This window comes from Cuculus canorus, chromosome 6 (assembly GCF_017976375.1).
Source record: "Cuculus canorus isolate bCucCan1 chromosome 6, bCucCan1.pri, whole genome shotgun sequence".
NCBI lineage: Eukaryota > Metazoa > Chordata > Aves > Cuculiformes > Cuculidae > Cuculus > Cuculus canorus.
In genome coordinates this window covers 11,111,612-11,125,025 of record NC_071406.1, presented here as the reverse complement: position 1 = coordinate 11,125,025, position 13,414 = coordinate 11,111,612, and the positions used below count along the sequence as shown (strand labels likewise).

At 39.3% G+C, this 13,414-nt stretch overlaps 1 protein-coding gene across 12 annotated transcripts in view; it reads left to right on the top strand.

Annotated features, from left to right (window-relative positions):
* KALRN (kalirin RhoGEF kinase) overlaps positions 1–13,414 on the top strand; it is a 513,673-nt gene that overhangs the window by 463,354 nt on the left and 36,905 nt on the right. For all 12 annotated transcript variants that reach the window (XM_054069262.1, XM_054069263.1, XM_054069264.1 and 9 more), the window contains 9 exons: positions 501–567; positions 1,858–1,961; positions 3,227–3,296; positions 3,880–3,966; positions 4,737–4,829; positions 5,896–5,946; positions 6,289–6,366; positions 7,276–7,461; positions 10,950–11,121. In XM_054069262.1, the coding sequence (XP_053925237.1) occupies positions 501–567; positions 1,858–1,961; positions 3,227–3,296; positions 3,880–3,966; positions 4,737–4,829; positions 5,896–5,946; positions 6,289–6,366; positions 7,276–7,461; positions 10,950–11,121 (908 nt within the window). The remainder of the gene's footprint in view (positions 1–500; positions 568–1,857; positions 1,962–3,226; positions 3,297–3,879; positions 3,967–4,736; positions 4,830–5,895; positions 5,947–6,288; positions 6,367–7,275; positions 7,462–10,949; positions 11,122–13,414) is intronic.

The following is a 13,414-nucleotide window of genomic DNA, read 5'->3' as shown; positions in this document are numbered from 1 at the left end:
ACACATAGATTACTTCGTCTGAAAGATTAAGCTCTTGGTTGTGATAGGAGGGGAATTTGTTCTCCAAGTGTTTAAAACTTCCAAATTAAAACTTAACTGATGAATCTTGGGCAAAATCAGAGGGGCTGGGGCAAGAAATTCACTCCTGCTTGCTGCAGAATTGCTTGGGACGTGTCTCCACCGCTATCAGGAGGGCTGCATGGGAAGTGGAGCAAAGAAGAGCAGGGAGGATTAGTTCAAAGTACAGGCAGCTGGTTGTGCTGCTTCTCTTGCATCACCCTGGGATGTGGAGGAAAAAGGGGTAGGAGAAAAGAGTGATTAGGAGAATTGGAACTACCCTGACCTGAAATGCAATGTTTTTGTCATTTACATTCCACTGAGCTGTGAGTGGAGAGAGTCGTGTTACATGACCTGGATAAGACAGTGGGGTAATATATGGTGAGAGGAACAAACAATAACGTCAATATGGTTAAAGAAGTGTGTGTTCTGTTTTAATTTAGGTTTGTCTTAAATGAGCTGGTACAGACTGAAAAAGACTACGTCAAAGACTTGGGAACTGTTGTGGAGGTGAGCTCAAGCAACCTCTGCTATGCAAAATATTTTCTCACTGAAAAGCACGATGCTGGAAAGTGACAGCAACGAAAAATACAGCATGAGAAACAAACGGCTTTATTTTGCACTCTGCTTCCATGGTCCCCTTCACATGTTGACAGAAACAGGAAAAAATGCCTTTGGAAACTATTTTTGTTTCCATCTAACGAATATTATATTTTAGGTTTCAGCTCTAGTGTGCAAAGGTTTTTCTTGGCTACCCTGCTTGTGACAAACTCCTTCTGCTCTAATGCAGCTTGAAGGGCAGTGGTGGAGAATAACTTACCATTCCTAGCACTTATTTTGTGCATTTTTTGATGTCATATTGAGTAATGGTAACACATAATTTACTTGAGTATACACCTGGACTAATGTCCTGTGTCTGAGTACCTTTCCAAAAGCTGAATTTGGATCTGTGCTGAGGTGTGTGTGTGGCCCATGGTTTGTTGTTTTGCAAAAAAGACTTGAAATAAAATACTGGGCTTTTTTTTTTTTTTTTTTTTTTTAATTTGCCCCTTTTTCTCAAAAACATTTGTAGTTTTAAGCTTCAGCGTGTAAAAACCCAGCTGATCCCTAGGGAGTGCCTGTCAGAATCACCTCATGTTCAGGGTCCAGTTTTATTCCCAGCAAGGACTCAGAAGTGGAGGCATGTGAATACAATGGGCTTTCAGCAATGCTTTTAGCATTCACAAGTCCAAGGAGAATTATCAGCCCATCTAACAGTGATATTCAACAGCTTCCAAACTAGAAGACCTTTGTATTATCTTCTGTTTACATTATGCAGTGCTGACAAACCTGACAGGGCTGCAGTGCACCAAAGGCTTATAAAGAAACTCTCAGGAGGTGTGGGAAATCCTACTCATGTGACTCTAAACTTACTGCTTGTCTTTGTGCTCCCACAAAAATATATATGGTGGAGAATGGGAGAACTCTGTACATAGTCTGGCTTCTTTCTCTTACCAGAGAAGCAAAGAACTTGATAAACTGCTTTTGTGTAACTTTTATCATGTAATTGCACTTGTCACTTCAATGACATCTAATAACTGTTTGTATAAGTATTGTAGATATTTGGAATAAATCCTTTAAGATTTTCTTTTAAGCAAACTGTGTAATGAGTTTCTGGTTTTAAAATGCACAAAAGGTATTTTAAATGTTTTCAGTGTAAAAAAATTCTGACATTAATTCTGACCTTTGAAAAAAAAGGTGTTCAATTATGTTCCCCCTTCAAATTAACCCTCTGCTAATCACTGATTATTAATCCTATAGGGCTTCATGAAGAGGATAGAAGAAAAAGGAGTTTCTGAAGATATGAAAGGGAAAGACAAGATTGTATTTGGCAATATTCACCAGATCTATGACTGGCACAAAGAGTAAGGTTTTTGGTTTATTTCCTTTCTAAGCACCTTTATAATTGCTCATCCATAAAGGATTGGGGTATGTGGTGACCATATGTCTACACTGCTTTTAATTGAACATCAGCAGGTCATTCAGGGCTAAACTTCCAAAGGACATAGCACAAAGCAAAAAATGTTAGGAAAAGCTTCACCGTATATTACGTTGATACCTGCAACAGTGTTTTTACCAGTGCCATTCATTGTTTAAGTGTGATGATAGGAGTTTTCTGTAACTTGTAGGGAGGGATTCCCTGGTTTTGGTTCTGCATATCTGGATCAAGAAGTCTATTTAAATGCAGATTTAACATTTGTGGAGGACTGAGTTATGGAAGCAGCTGTATCTGACTGTAGCAATAGGGATGTATAGTTGGGACAGCTGGCCAGTGTCCATTTTTTATTTTGAGATTCTGGGATTTCTTGGGACCAGACCATTGCAGACATGTCCTCTCACCCAATGTGGCTACTGTTGAAAATTTGTGGAGGTATTTGAGACAGAAATGCTGCACTGAAAAAGAGAAGGATAATGAAACGTAGATTGTCAGGGTTTGTCTACCAGTTAAAAAAACCTGACTGCACTTCTAAAGTTTATTTTAGCTGCTTTTACCTCACTTTTCGGCATTCCAATATATTCTTGGTAAGGGCACTCAAGCTAGAACGAATGACCTCCCCAAAGCTGCAGGTCAAGATAGAAACAGTATGCATGAATTACTGTTACTGTTAGGAATTACAGTATGTTGCTAACAGCAATATACTGAAAATCATGGGAAACCAGAACATACCGAAACTCCACCAGCAAAACCATGCAGATTTGTTTATTCAAGTGGAAACTTCTGTATTTCTTCTACATTGACCAGGACTCCAAATCTGCTCATGCAACTGAGAACTCTTGGTAAAGCTTCAGTTGAGTTTTCGCAAGCATTTTGGTATATGGAAAAGTTTTACTTTAGGAGTTCTCAGTGATGGAAAGCAACTCACATAATTAGTTGGTAATTGGTATTTTTCAAAAATTGAAACCACTGTAATGGTAAAAAAGAGAAGATAGTTTGCCAGACAAGACCTTCATATTTCACAGCTCTCATCTGTTTTACAAATCCCACCATTGAGAGCTGAAGCCAAGCTTACTTTTTCATTTATTATTGAATACTATCGCTAAAATTGCACTGATATATCTGAAGGACAACTAGTTTGCTGATGGGATGACCTAAAGAAGTATTCTGAAATGTTGATATGCTTTCTTTCAGCTTTTTCCTGGCTGAACTGGAAAAATGTCTTCAAGAACCTGACCGTTTAGCACAACTTTTTATTAAGCATGTAAGTTTTATTTTGTTACGTATCTCTAGTATAATTGTCATTTAGGGTATGATGACTCCTTTCCAAAAACATCTGCTTGTATCAACCTGATACTTTTACATGTCCAAACCTAATTTAAACATAAAATAGCCCTGTCGTTATCCGGCTTCAGTGAGCAGCTGGATTGAACTATCACATTAATCATTGCCTTCTTGCAGACTTCTTATTCTGGGGGCAAAATTGATGTTGCCAAGGACAGGATATCTGCCAATATGTAATTATTGCATGTATTTGCCAACAGCTATGATTGGCATATTCACGCGATATTGACCGGAGCACAACTCTATAGCAAATTTCAGACCTACCAGTGTGGCGATATCTCTAACTGGCTACTCCCATGGAAACCTCCCGTTGCCTAAGGTGCAGAAGGGGAGAACAGAAGCAGTTGACCATTTACTTTCCTACTTCAGCAAACTAGTTCTTTGATTAAACAAAAAATAAGGAAGACCATGCAGAACATACTAACAACTTTCTGCCAGCTTTTAATAGCTGAACAGAGTTGTAGCCAGTATCTCACAGGCTGCTGTACCTCTTGTTTTCACAGGAGAGACGATTACACATGTATGTGGTATATTGCCAAAACAAGCCACGATCTGAATATATAGTAGCTGAGTATGAGACGTACTTTGAGGTAAGCATTGCTTGTTATGTGTTACTGCTACTGACGGCTGTGAGTCCTGGTCAGGCAGATTATTGTGTGGCCTGTGGGATTTATCTTAAACAAGCTAGAAGACTTTGATACTGACATGCTGCTAAAGTCTCTGCTGTGGAGGAAAATATGTTATTATTTCATTGATTTCAAACACTCGTGTTCATAATTTCTAATAAATATTTAATCGAATACTATCTGTCTGTGGCTCTCAGAGTGCTGCGACTGCGTTGATTTCTGTCCAAAACTTTTTAGTCTGCAAATGGAGGAGAAGGCAAAAGTTGTTGGATCTGGGTGGTGCCTCTCATAAATTCCCTGTAAATTTGTCTGTTTTAAGAAATCTTTGAGACTAGACACACTTAGATATTAGTGTGAAAGAAGCTTGTTTAACAAGGGAAGGATGTTTCTTTTCACCCAAGGGCATGAGGCATTCTCTGCAGGACTTATTTGTGAGCTAATCCCTGCTGCAGTGGAAAGAGTGGTCTCCAGACCTTGCAGTCCTGCTCAATCAGCACAAAGAGGGGAAGGGATCCTACGCTTTCCAATGCCTTCCAGCTCGGTCATGACTTTTACCCAGTCCTTGCCTAAATAGGATATGCCAGATTTTTAAATCCTCTAAAATTCCCTCTTGCAAACAAAAGATTAAGAACAAGCCAACTTTCTGTGGAAATAAGTCTCTGCTGAGACATTTTATCATGTTCTCTGTCTTCCTCTGTGATTGTTTGCGATTGTATTTAATCCTCAATTTTTAGGAGCTTCAACAGGAAATAAGCCAACGGCTGACCATCAGTGACTTTCTGATCAAACCTATTCAAAGAATAACTAAATACCAGCTTCTTCTCAAGGTGAGTGGAAAGATATAGTTTTAACTAAACTGTAGTCTGCATCTTGCATTAGATTATTTTAAATCAGCATTGATTTAACTGAGAAATAATCATATTAAGAAGAAAGAGGAGTCTGCTTAAACATGGGCATACAGTGATGGAGTCCCATGGAAAATGTCCAGAGAGCAGGAGGGCCACATGTGTGGGAGAGTTTGCCAAAAAGATAATTTTTTTTTATTTTCTGTTGGAAATTATTTTCTTCAAGAGTAAACTTCAAACAGGAATTTTCTTTCCTCTGAAGTTTCAGAGCAAACTTTCATTCAACTTTTCTAAATTGCAATAAATACACACAACAAAGAAGTGCGTTAATAAACCCTGTCTCTGGTGCTATAAGCCATGCTTCTAATAAACGGTATAACCTCCATTTCTGAATATCTCTTCAAATCAGCATACAAAACCAGTTTCCAGAATATTCTGATGTCTTAAAATTTGGGGAGCTCACCACAATTTTTTTCCCAAGGAATCTGACCACTCTGCTTTTGCTTCTGCTGACTTATCCGCAACGCCAATTATTTGACATTTCTGAAAATTCGTCCCTAGGGCTCTCAAGCTCATATCTAAAATGAGGCATGTCCAAACCCTACCCTGTAATCGGCAGCAGTCCCAGCGCTCTGAGCTGGCTTCTTCTCTTTTGTGAACTGGTCTCCTGCAGCTTACCATCAGGCCACAGTTTGGTAAAAGCACACTAGCAAAGAGACAGCAGCATGTGCCCCGAAATGCCAAAAGGAAATGAAAAATCTTCAAGTGTGTGTGGTCTTGTGGCTTAAACCAGGGACCAAGTAGGCATTCCCAGGGGCTAATCCCAGCTTTTTGTTTTTTCTGTGATGTTTTCCTCAACCATCCACACCCCTTTTCCATATCTGTAAAGTGGTTATAATGTTCAGCAACCCCTGAAGATGAATTTATTAATATTAGTTCCCTCTGAGAAAAAATCACATCCTGAATATTCTTTTTCTTTTTCAAACTGGCATCTTTTTTTTTTTCTCTTTCTGAAGTGCCTTAATGCAAACCTTTCTGCTCTCTCCAGGACTTCCTGAGGTACAGTGAAAAGGCTGGTCTGGAATGTTCTGATATAGAGGTATGTTTTCATGTCCTGGACAATAGTGCTATGTTATCTACTGATGCTTTGTGTAGAGGAATGAAAACCCCAGTATTCCTTTGACAATAGCCGAAGATCCCACTGGTATTTTAAATGTAGTATTTCTCTTAGCTTAAGCCAGAAGTAAAGGATGAAGGTGCAGTCCTGCATTGTAGGTTCATCATCCCGTTTTCGACTTTGCCATAAATTTTCAGTGCATGAGGGCCTCACCATGAATAACTGCTGGCACTGATTGTGCCATTGAAGTTCATTACTTGACACTTTGCTTTTAGGAGCCCACTGATTCTCTTGTAATAATATAACATCCTTTTTCCTTAACAGAAAGCAGTTGAATTAATGTGCCTTGTACCGAAACGTTGCAATGACATGATGAACTTGGGTCGCCTCCAAGGCTTTGAGGTACGTATTTGCATTCTGCTTATAATAATAACTGGTCAAGGAAAATAGTTTTATCTTTCTATGATTGTCTCTACAATCTGCCCTACTCCTGGCTGTTTATGTAGTGCTTGTTCTTCCGCAGTGCTGAGCTGCATGCTTTGGTGCGGACATTCACAAAGGTAGATGTCACTCTAAAGCTGTGACAATCTATTGTTTCTTCAAAATGTGACCTCTGTAGAAGCTTCTGCAAGTTTAAATTACACTTCTTGTACCTGTTGCCAGAGCAAAATAAGCCGTGAAGCAGATTGTTCTGCCTGTTAGTAAGGCCACCTTGCATTAACATGTTAACAGCTCCCTCCGAGTTTGGCAACATCCAGGAGGGGGCTTTGGAGTTATATCCCCACAGTTTACAATTTGTGGTTTGTGGCTAAGCCAAGGTAGGCTTTGGCAGCCCTGGTGTGATATCTTACCTCCAAATGGAAGTCAAGTTTGTCTTATAATCTTATGCATTGTTACATTCCTGCAAACAGGTAGGTCCTGGGTTTTTGCACCTTCAGATGTGTGGTCACTACCTACTCACTTAAGGGGTGATGGAAAACTCATGACTAGAGAATCCAAGGCATTACAATAACAAACTAAATAATGAGAACAGTATTTGAGATTACTTACAACAGACTCTACTTAAGAAAGACCTCTTGGTTTTGTTTTTACATACACAATCAGCAGCAGTGAGAACAAAGAAAACCTATGTTATTTTCTGAAGCTGAGCTCTTGATTTACAGGATTGCTGCTTTGATAACTTAGAGGGGATAGGTCTCACGTGAATTCATTGCTACTTGGAAAACTTGGACTGCACGAAACACAGCAGATTATCTTGTAGGATAATGGTGGGTCAGGGTTTGTAATGTTGGTGCCTTGTCTGCTTCTCAGGGCAAGCTGACAGCACAAGGCAAACTGCTGCAGCAGGACACCTTCTACGTGACAGAGCAGGATTCTGGAGTTCAGTCTCGACCAAAGGAGCGTAGGGTGTTTCTTTTTGAGCAAATAGTTATCTTCAGTGAACTCCTTAGAAAAGGATCTTTAACACCAGGCTACATGTTCAAGAAAAGCATAAAGGTAAGAAATGGAGAGGGATATTCTGTTTGGTAGTCACGTAATGAAATCTTGCCAATTTTTTCTATGCTATGAGACTGTTCCATCCTGTCAAAGGTGGGCAATAATTTGCAGAAAACATTGCTTTTACCTTTCAGTGAATCAGAAGCCATTTCAGACCATCTCTAAATAAACTACTGGATGCCTAAGTTTACTGGGTAATTTTTGCAAGAAACACAGACAGGATGGGTCCTCTGTCATTCATAGTTCTGAGTTAGCAAATATTGCTACAAAGCCTGCAGTATTCAAAGGAAGTATTCAACAGTTGCTTTTAAGTGTAATGGTAAAAGATGGGGGAAGGTGTAGTATCCAAAACGGTCATCTTAGGGCAAACTGCAAGTCAGTATTAAGCCTCTATGTGACGTTACTGGAAATACTCTCCCTAATGAGGGGGAGGGTCCTTAGTGCAAATGTCACTGTTTGGGGAAGGCAGAACCATTTTAAAAATGAACGAAAACATAGACAGTTCTAAAAATGCAGCGGTGAGAAATTATTAGACCAACTAAACTATAAAGAAAGTTTTAAGAAATTAATTTTGGTTTTAAATAATTTTTTCAGGTTATGGGACTGGGACTAGAAGTACTTATTTGCTTGTTTAAGGGGTTTTATGTTTGTTTAACAAATGCAAAATTAACCTCTGAAATGGTAAGTGAGCGTGAATGAATGTTACACCTCTCCTGATAGAACAGCCTTTGTTCTGCCTGCAGAAAGAACAAAGTCACTGGTTCATTTGAATATCTTGATCATTCAAAACTGAGAAACCAATCTGGGATTGATTTCCTTTTCAAACATACTGGTTAAAAATAGATGTTGCAGAATGCATTGTGTTTGATCAAACAATATTGGTAGAAATAAGGCATATTAACCATATATGACTAAACAAACCCCTGATAAACAGCATATTTACTGAAATGAGGGCATCTTCTTGGCTGACAGAAACTGCAACATCTTCTTGGCTGACAGAAACTGCAACATTTACTGAAAAGCCTATATCCCTTTGCAACTCAGTGTATTTCATAGTTTCCAACCAAATAATAAGCTATGAAAGAAAAACCTAAAGTGTACAAATAAACAATCATCTTGATTTAGACGATCAGCTTTGATTTTATCTTATTGCTGTTTTAAATCATTATTAAAGTTGGAGATGGAAATAGCATGAATCATTTTTACTGCTGTTTATTGTATGTGTAACAATGAAGCTTTTATCTGCAGGAAACAATTCCTGAATTGTATATTGTAGATAAAGAGAGAAAAATAAATCTCTCCTAATGTCAATAAAATTAGCTTGCCTCAAGGGTCTGATTTGCTTTTCTAGTTAAACAGCCTAGAAAGTAATGTGCTTCCCACTGCTTGAGTTTAAAATTTTTGTGGGATAATTTTCCAATCCCGCTTTTCTTCCATTTGGAAAATAGCTCATTCTCCTGTTGAGTGCCTTCAGCAAGTGTGGTATCTGCCATAGATCCATGTGCATCTCAGCCACCACAGTGTGGAGTCTGTGTGCCAGCAGCTCATGCCCTGCCTCCCCGCCGCCTACTTCAGCTTCTTCTAGCGGCTTTCACATTTCTCTTGTGCCTTCCCACAGAGATGAGCTGTGGCCCATCACGGAGCAGGACCATTCCCTGTCTCCCCTGTACACAGACATTCTCACCTTGCAGCGGAGCCTCAACCTGAGCTAGGTGATTCCTGGGTGAGAGACGCTTTGTCCAAAGGTGTCATATAAACAGGTTGCCTCATCACGTGTCTTTCATAGTTCTACCCTAAAAGTGGGCATCCAGAAATTGCGTCTGGTCTGAGTTCATGAGCTGGAGTTTGAGGAAGCTTTATGTTGTCACCTAGGAACAAGTTTATTTGACCTTGGCTTGAGTACTGACAAGATCTTGCTGGACAGGTTGAACGTGTCTTCACAGCAGTTTATCAGGATTGACTAGCCACTGTTGGCCAGCTTTGATACCATCTGCAGTCATAGCTGTCTAGTTCTCTGGGAGACTCTGCCCGAGACATGTAGACTGTTTCCCTGCTGGTCATATCCTCCTACAGATTAGAAGGACCAGAGATTCCATTTCAGTCCTCTGTGTCACAGCCACTGCTGAGCACTGAGCTCTCTCCATTTGAGTAAGAAGTGTGTATGACTTCAAATGCGACCGTTCCGGTCTGCTGGGGAGATGAGATTGTTCTCCAAGGTTTGTCACAATCAAACTGTGGTAGAAGCTTCATCCTGGTATCTTACGTTAGCAAAGAAGCCTTCTTTATGCAATGAGGTAGCTAGTGTTTGGAAATAGCACGTCTCTTCTTGGATACTTCTTGGATACCTTTCAGACTCTCAAAATGCCTAAGTGGGTAGACTCAGCAAATGCATCTCCCTGAGACACAAATAGGAGGTTAGGAACTCTGACCTAAAAGTCTTTTTCTTGGAGTCATACCAGAATTGACTTGCTTACTTTGGCCATCAACCAGAGGAGAAAGAGCTCAGAAAAAGAGGAGGAACACTGTCCAGGGTTGCTGTCCGTCCCTTTCCTTGTTCCCATGTCAGAGGAGTTCCTGCCTGTCCCTGTAACTTCAGAAGGATGCCCAAAAGAGAAGGAAGAGGCTCCTTCTATCTTACAATTTGAACATTGGATAGTATTCAGATGTGGAATGGATCTCTCCCTGTTCAGAAACAGATATTCAGAGCAATTGGATATAGGCTTCTTCTAGAGGGACTTTAGAGCCTTAGTGTTTGGACCTGTCTGTTTTGACATGAAGACTCTTTTTGAAAGGCTCTGCCAAACTATTCTTGTTTACTGTTGTAGATACAAGTAGCTCAGGAAAAATTAAACTGACAGGTACACTTAAACTGAAGCCTCGCAAGTGCAGGACAGCAGCTGAAATTGCCATCCATGAGATTTCCAGAATAAGCATCTGTGACTACTGCCAACTGAAGTGATTGCACACAGATGACAGTGTAATCTGCTAGAGATAAGAAGATCTATTGGAGCATTGGGGAAAGTTGCTCTTTTTTTCGGCATATTCCTGTACACACTCTGTTCTATTTTTAAAATACTCTAATGACTGAGACTTTCTTTCCCATTGAGGATAACAAATTGAAACACTTACTTAAATTGGAGGAACGATAGACTTTATTAATATCTAAATAGGAACATTTTAACTGTATTTACAGGTTACAGTAAATTTTTAGCACATCAGTCAGGTCTATGTTACCTTAAAATAGAAGCTGTAATTCAAGACAAGACAGACGATGTCTGGTACATCTGTCAAAGCTTTATTAAGCGTCATATTAAAGCTTAAGATTTATCTGGCTAAATCTAGATGAGACAAATTCTTCTGATTATGATCTGACAGTCTGTTATTAGACTTAATTATTTTCAGGAACTTTTCAAAACAATTTTATTCTGATTCTTGAGTAATGTTAACTCATGCTCTGTGTAACACATGCTTACCTTGATGTGTTTCAGATGAACTACCTTATCATTGAAGAAAACGTGGAAAATGATCCCTGCAAGTTTGCTCTAATGAGCCGGGAAACATCAGAGAGAGTCATTTTACAGGCAGCTAATCCAGAAATTCAACAAGCTTGGGTACAAGACATCAATCAGGTCCTGGACACACAAAGAGATTTCCTAAATGGTATGTACATGGTCTTTGCACTGTTTCCCAAACTGTGACACTAAATGAGGTTTTGAATCTTCATGTCTTTGTTCACTTTATGAGAAAAACATACAGCAGCACTGGGTCCGGTGGTATTCACAGAGCGTATGGGAAAGAGTATTCATAATTTACAGCTGGTCTTTGAGAAGAGACTTTACCTCAGTGCCCCTGTACAGAGATCTCTGTCCTGTATGTCACGTCTGCGTGGTGGGAAGGTGAAGAATAGGATAAGGGCTGGGCAAGCCTGATCGGAACTGCTGTGTGGCCCTGGAAAGCTGCTAGAGCCTCATCTTGCATTAAAGACTGCCGGTTATTCTGGCCTTGCTCTATTAGCAGCATCTCATGGAATGTTTTTGGTAGCCTATTGGTTCCCTGCTTACAAAACTGGTGGGTCCCTCTACAGTTGCCCTGCAAGTATCAGTCAGATTTGCATTCAGGGTCTCAAACCCCTCCATCAGTGATGTGCCTTTGGTGCTTTGCAGGGCTGTATTGCCTGGCGCTTTCTGTTCCAAAGGGAGATTTACATCTAATCCCTTCCCAAGTCCACCTCAAAGCTAAGTTGCCATTATATCTACACTGTATCGCCCAGTTACTTAGAGCAAGGCTTCTCTCCAAGAACCTCCTATTCAGTGCACCGTGTGCTACAAGCTGAGGACATGAGGGGGGACGAAAATGCCTCATTGTCCACCTCTTTATAGGTCCAAATTCTGCGAGGCAGCTGCTTTCAAGAAAAAAGAAAGAAAGAGAGGGCAGAGAAATATGGGAGCTGTGCATGAGCAGGGGCCTTTCCAACATGTCAACTTTGCTTTAGGAGTAGATTTGGGGTGGTTTGAAATAATATTTCAAATTAAAGCTGTGTTTCTAAAACAAAATTACAGAACCCACACATGATCAACCAAAGTATGGATTTTAAAAATACTGAGGTATCAAGTTCAGTTAACAATTTTAGCTTGTTCATGCTTATGATTGGGCAAGAGAAAGAGGGCAAATCAGGACTGGAGGAAATAATTAAAAATAGTATCTCTTTGTTTGGAAGAAAAAAGTAAGAATCATTACTTTGGAAGATTTCAGATTTGATTTGCATTATTCATTTCAAAACAGCTTTTTAAAAGTAGATTAGAAAAGAGTTCTTTATTTAAAAACTTAATATATGCTCAATAACAAAACTTATTTGCTTGAATTAAAATGTTTTGCCTTGGCACAATCTGTCAGTGTTTTTTATTTTGAGGTTTTGGTGTTTGGTTTTGTGCATTTTTTGTTGCAAAATCTGAAGCGGCTCTTTCAGTTCACATCGAAACAAAGTTTCACTTCAACCTATAGGTTTCGTAGTTCTTGTAAAATTAAATTTAGCTTAGTTTTGCTTTGCAGAAGTTAACTGGGAAAGGGTTACACACAAAAGCTGTTTGTAACAGTTCAAAGACTATGGCTGAGCTGAGAAGGGAAATAGTCTTTCACCCATGATTCCAAAACTTGATATTAGGTTTTCGTGACTTGGAATAGAAAGGGCCTCATACAACCACTGTAAAATTATTCCCTGAATACACTGGTGCAGTCTGAGTTCTCCAGTTTGACCAGTTGGTACTAAAACTTGCAGGTTTTGTGTCAGTGTAATTGGCTTTGAATGAGGGCTTGTTGGACTAAAAATAAGCCCCATTAATGGTTAGCTACAGATTTTTATTTTAAACCTTGTAAGAACTCCACAGACAATATTGCAGTGGTTTTGTGTCTTCCACAGCTTTCTTATTCATTGTTTTATTTTTCAAATATTCCCTTCTATCCTCCCCAGTACTTACTGCTCTTTGAGCCCCTTTTTCTGCTTGAACTTCTTTATAGCCGCTATTTAGCCTGTCTTCTGTGATGCCAGCAAAGAATTTGGTGGGTTAGGAACATAATCGTTGCTATCTCTAAAACTAGAAGTAAAAATAGATTTATATTAAAACACAGGCTTAAGGATTTACTTTAAACCTATAAATAATATCCAAGAAAATGATATTGTATCCAGTAGAGCCTGTCCAGTCCAGGACAATTTAAGTGGCTTTTAGGATGTAATCTTATTGAGGCTGACTAATCTTTAAATATGTTCCTTAGCTTTGCATTTCATTAAAGCGGATGTTTTCTGTCTTTAAAATCATATTAAATCCACGCTGAGCCAATGTTGCATAAACTTAATAACAAAATATTCCCTGTGAGTTCTTGCCCAAGCTGTCTCTCATTTTCAGTCTTCAACAGAGAAGCCTTAAAGAGTAAAGGACTGTGTACAAAGACTAGTATT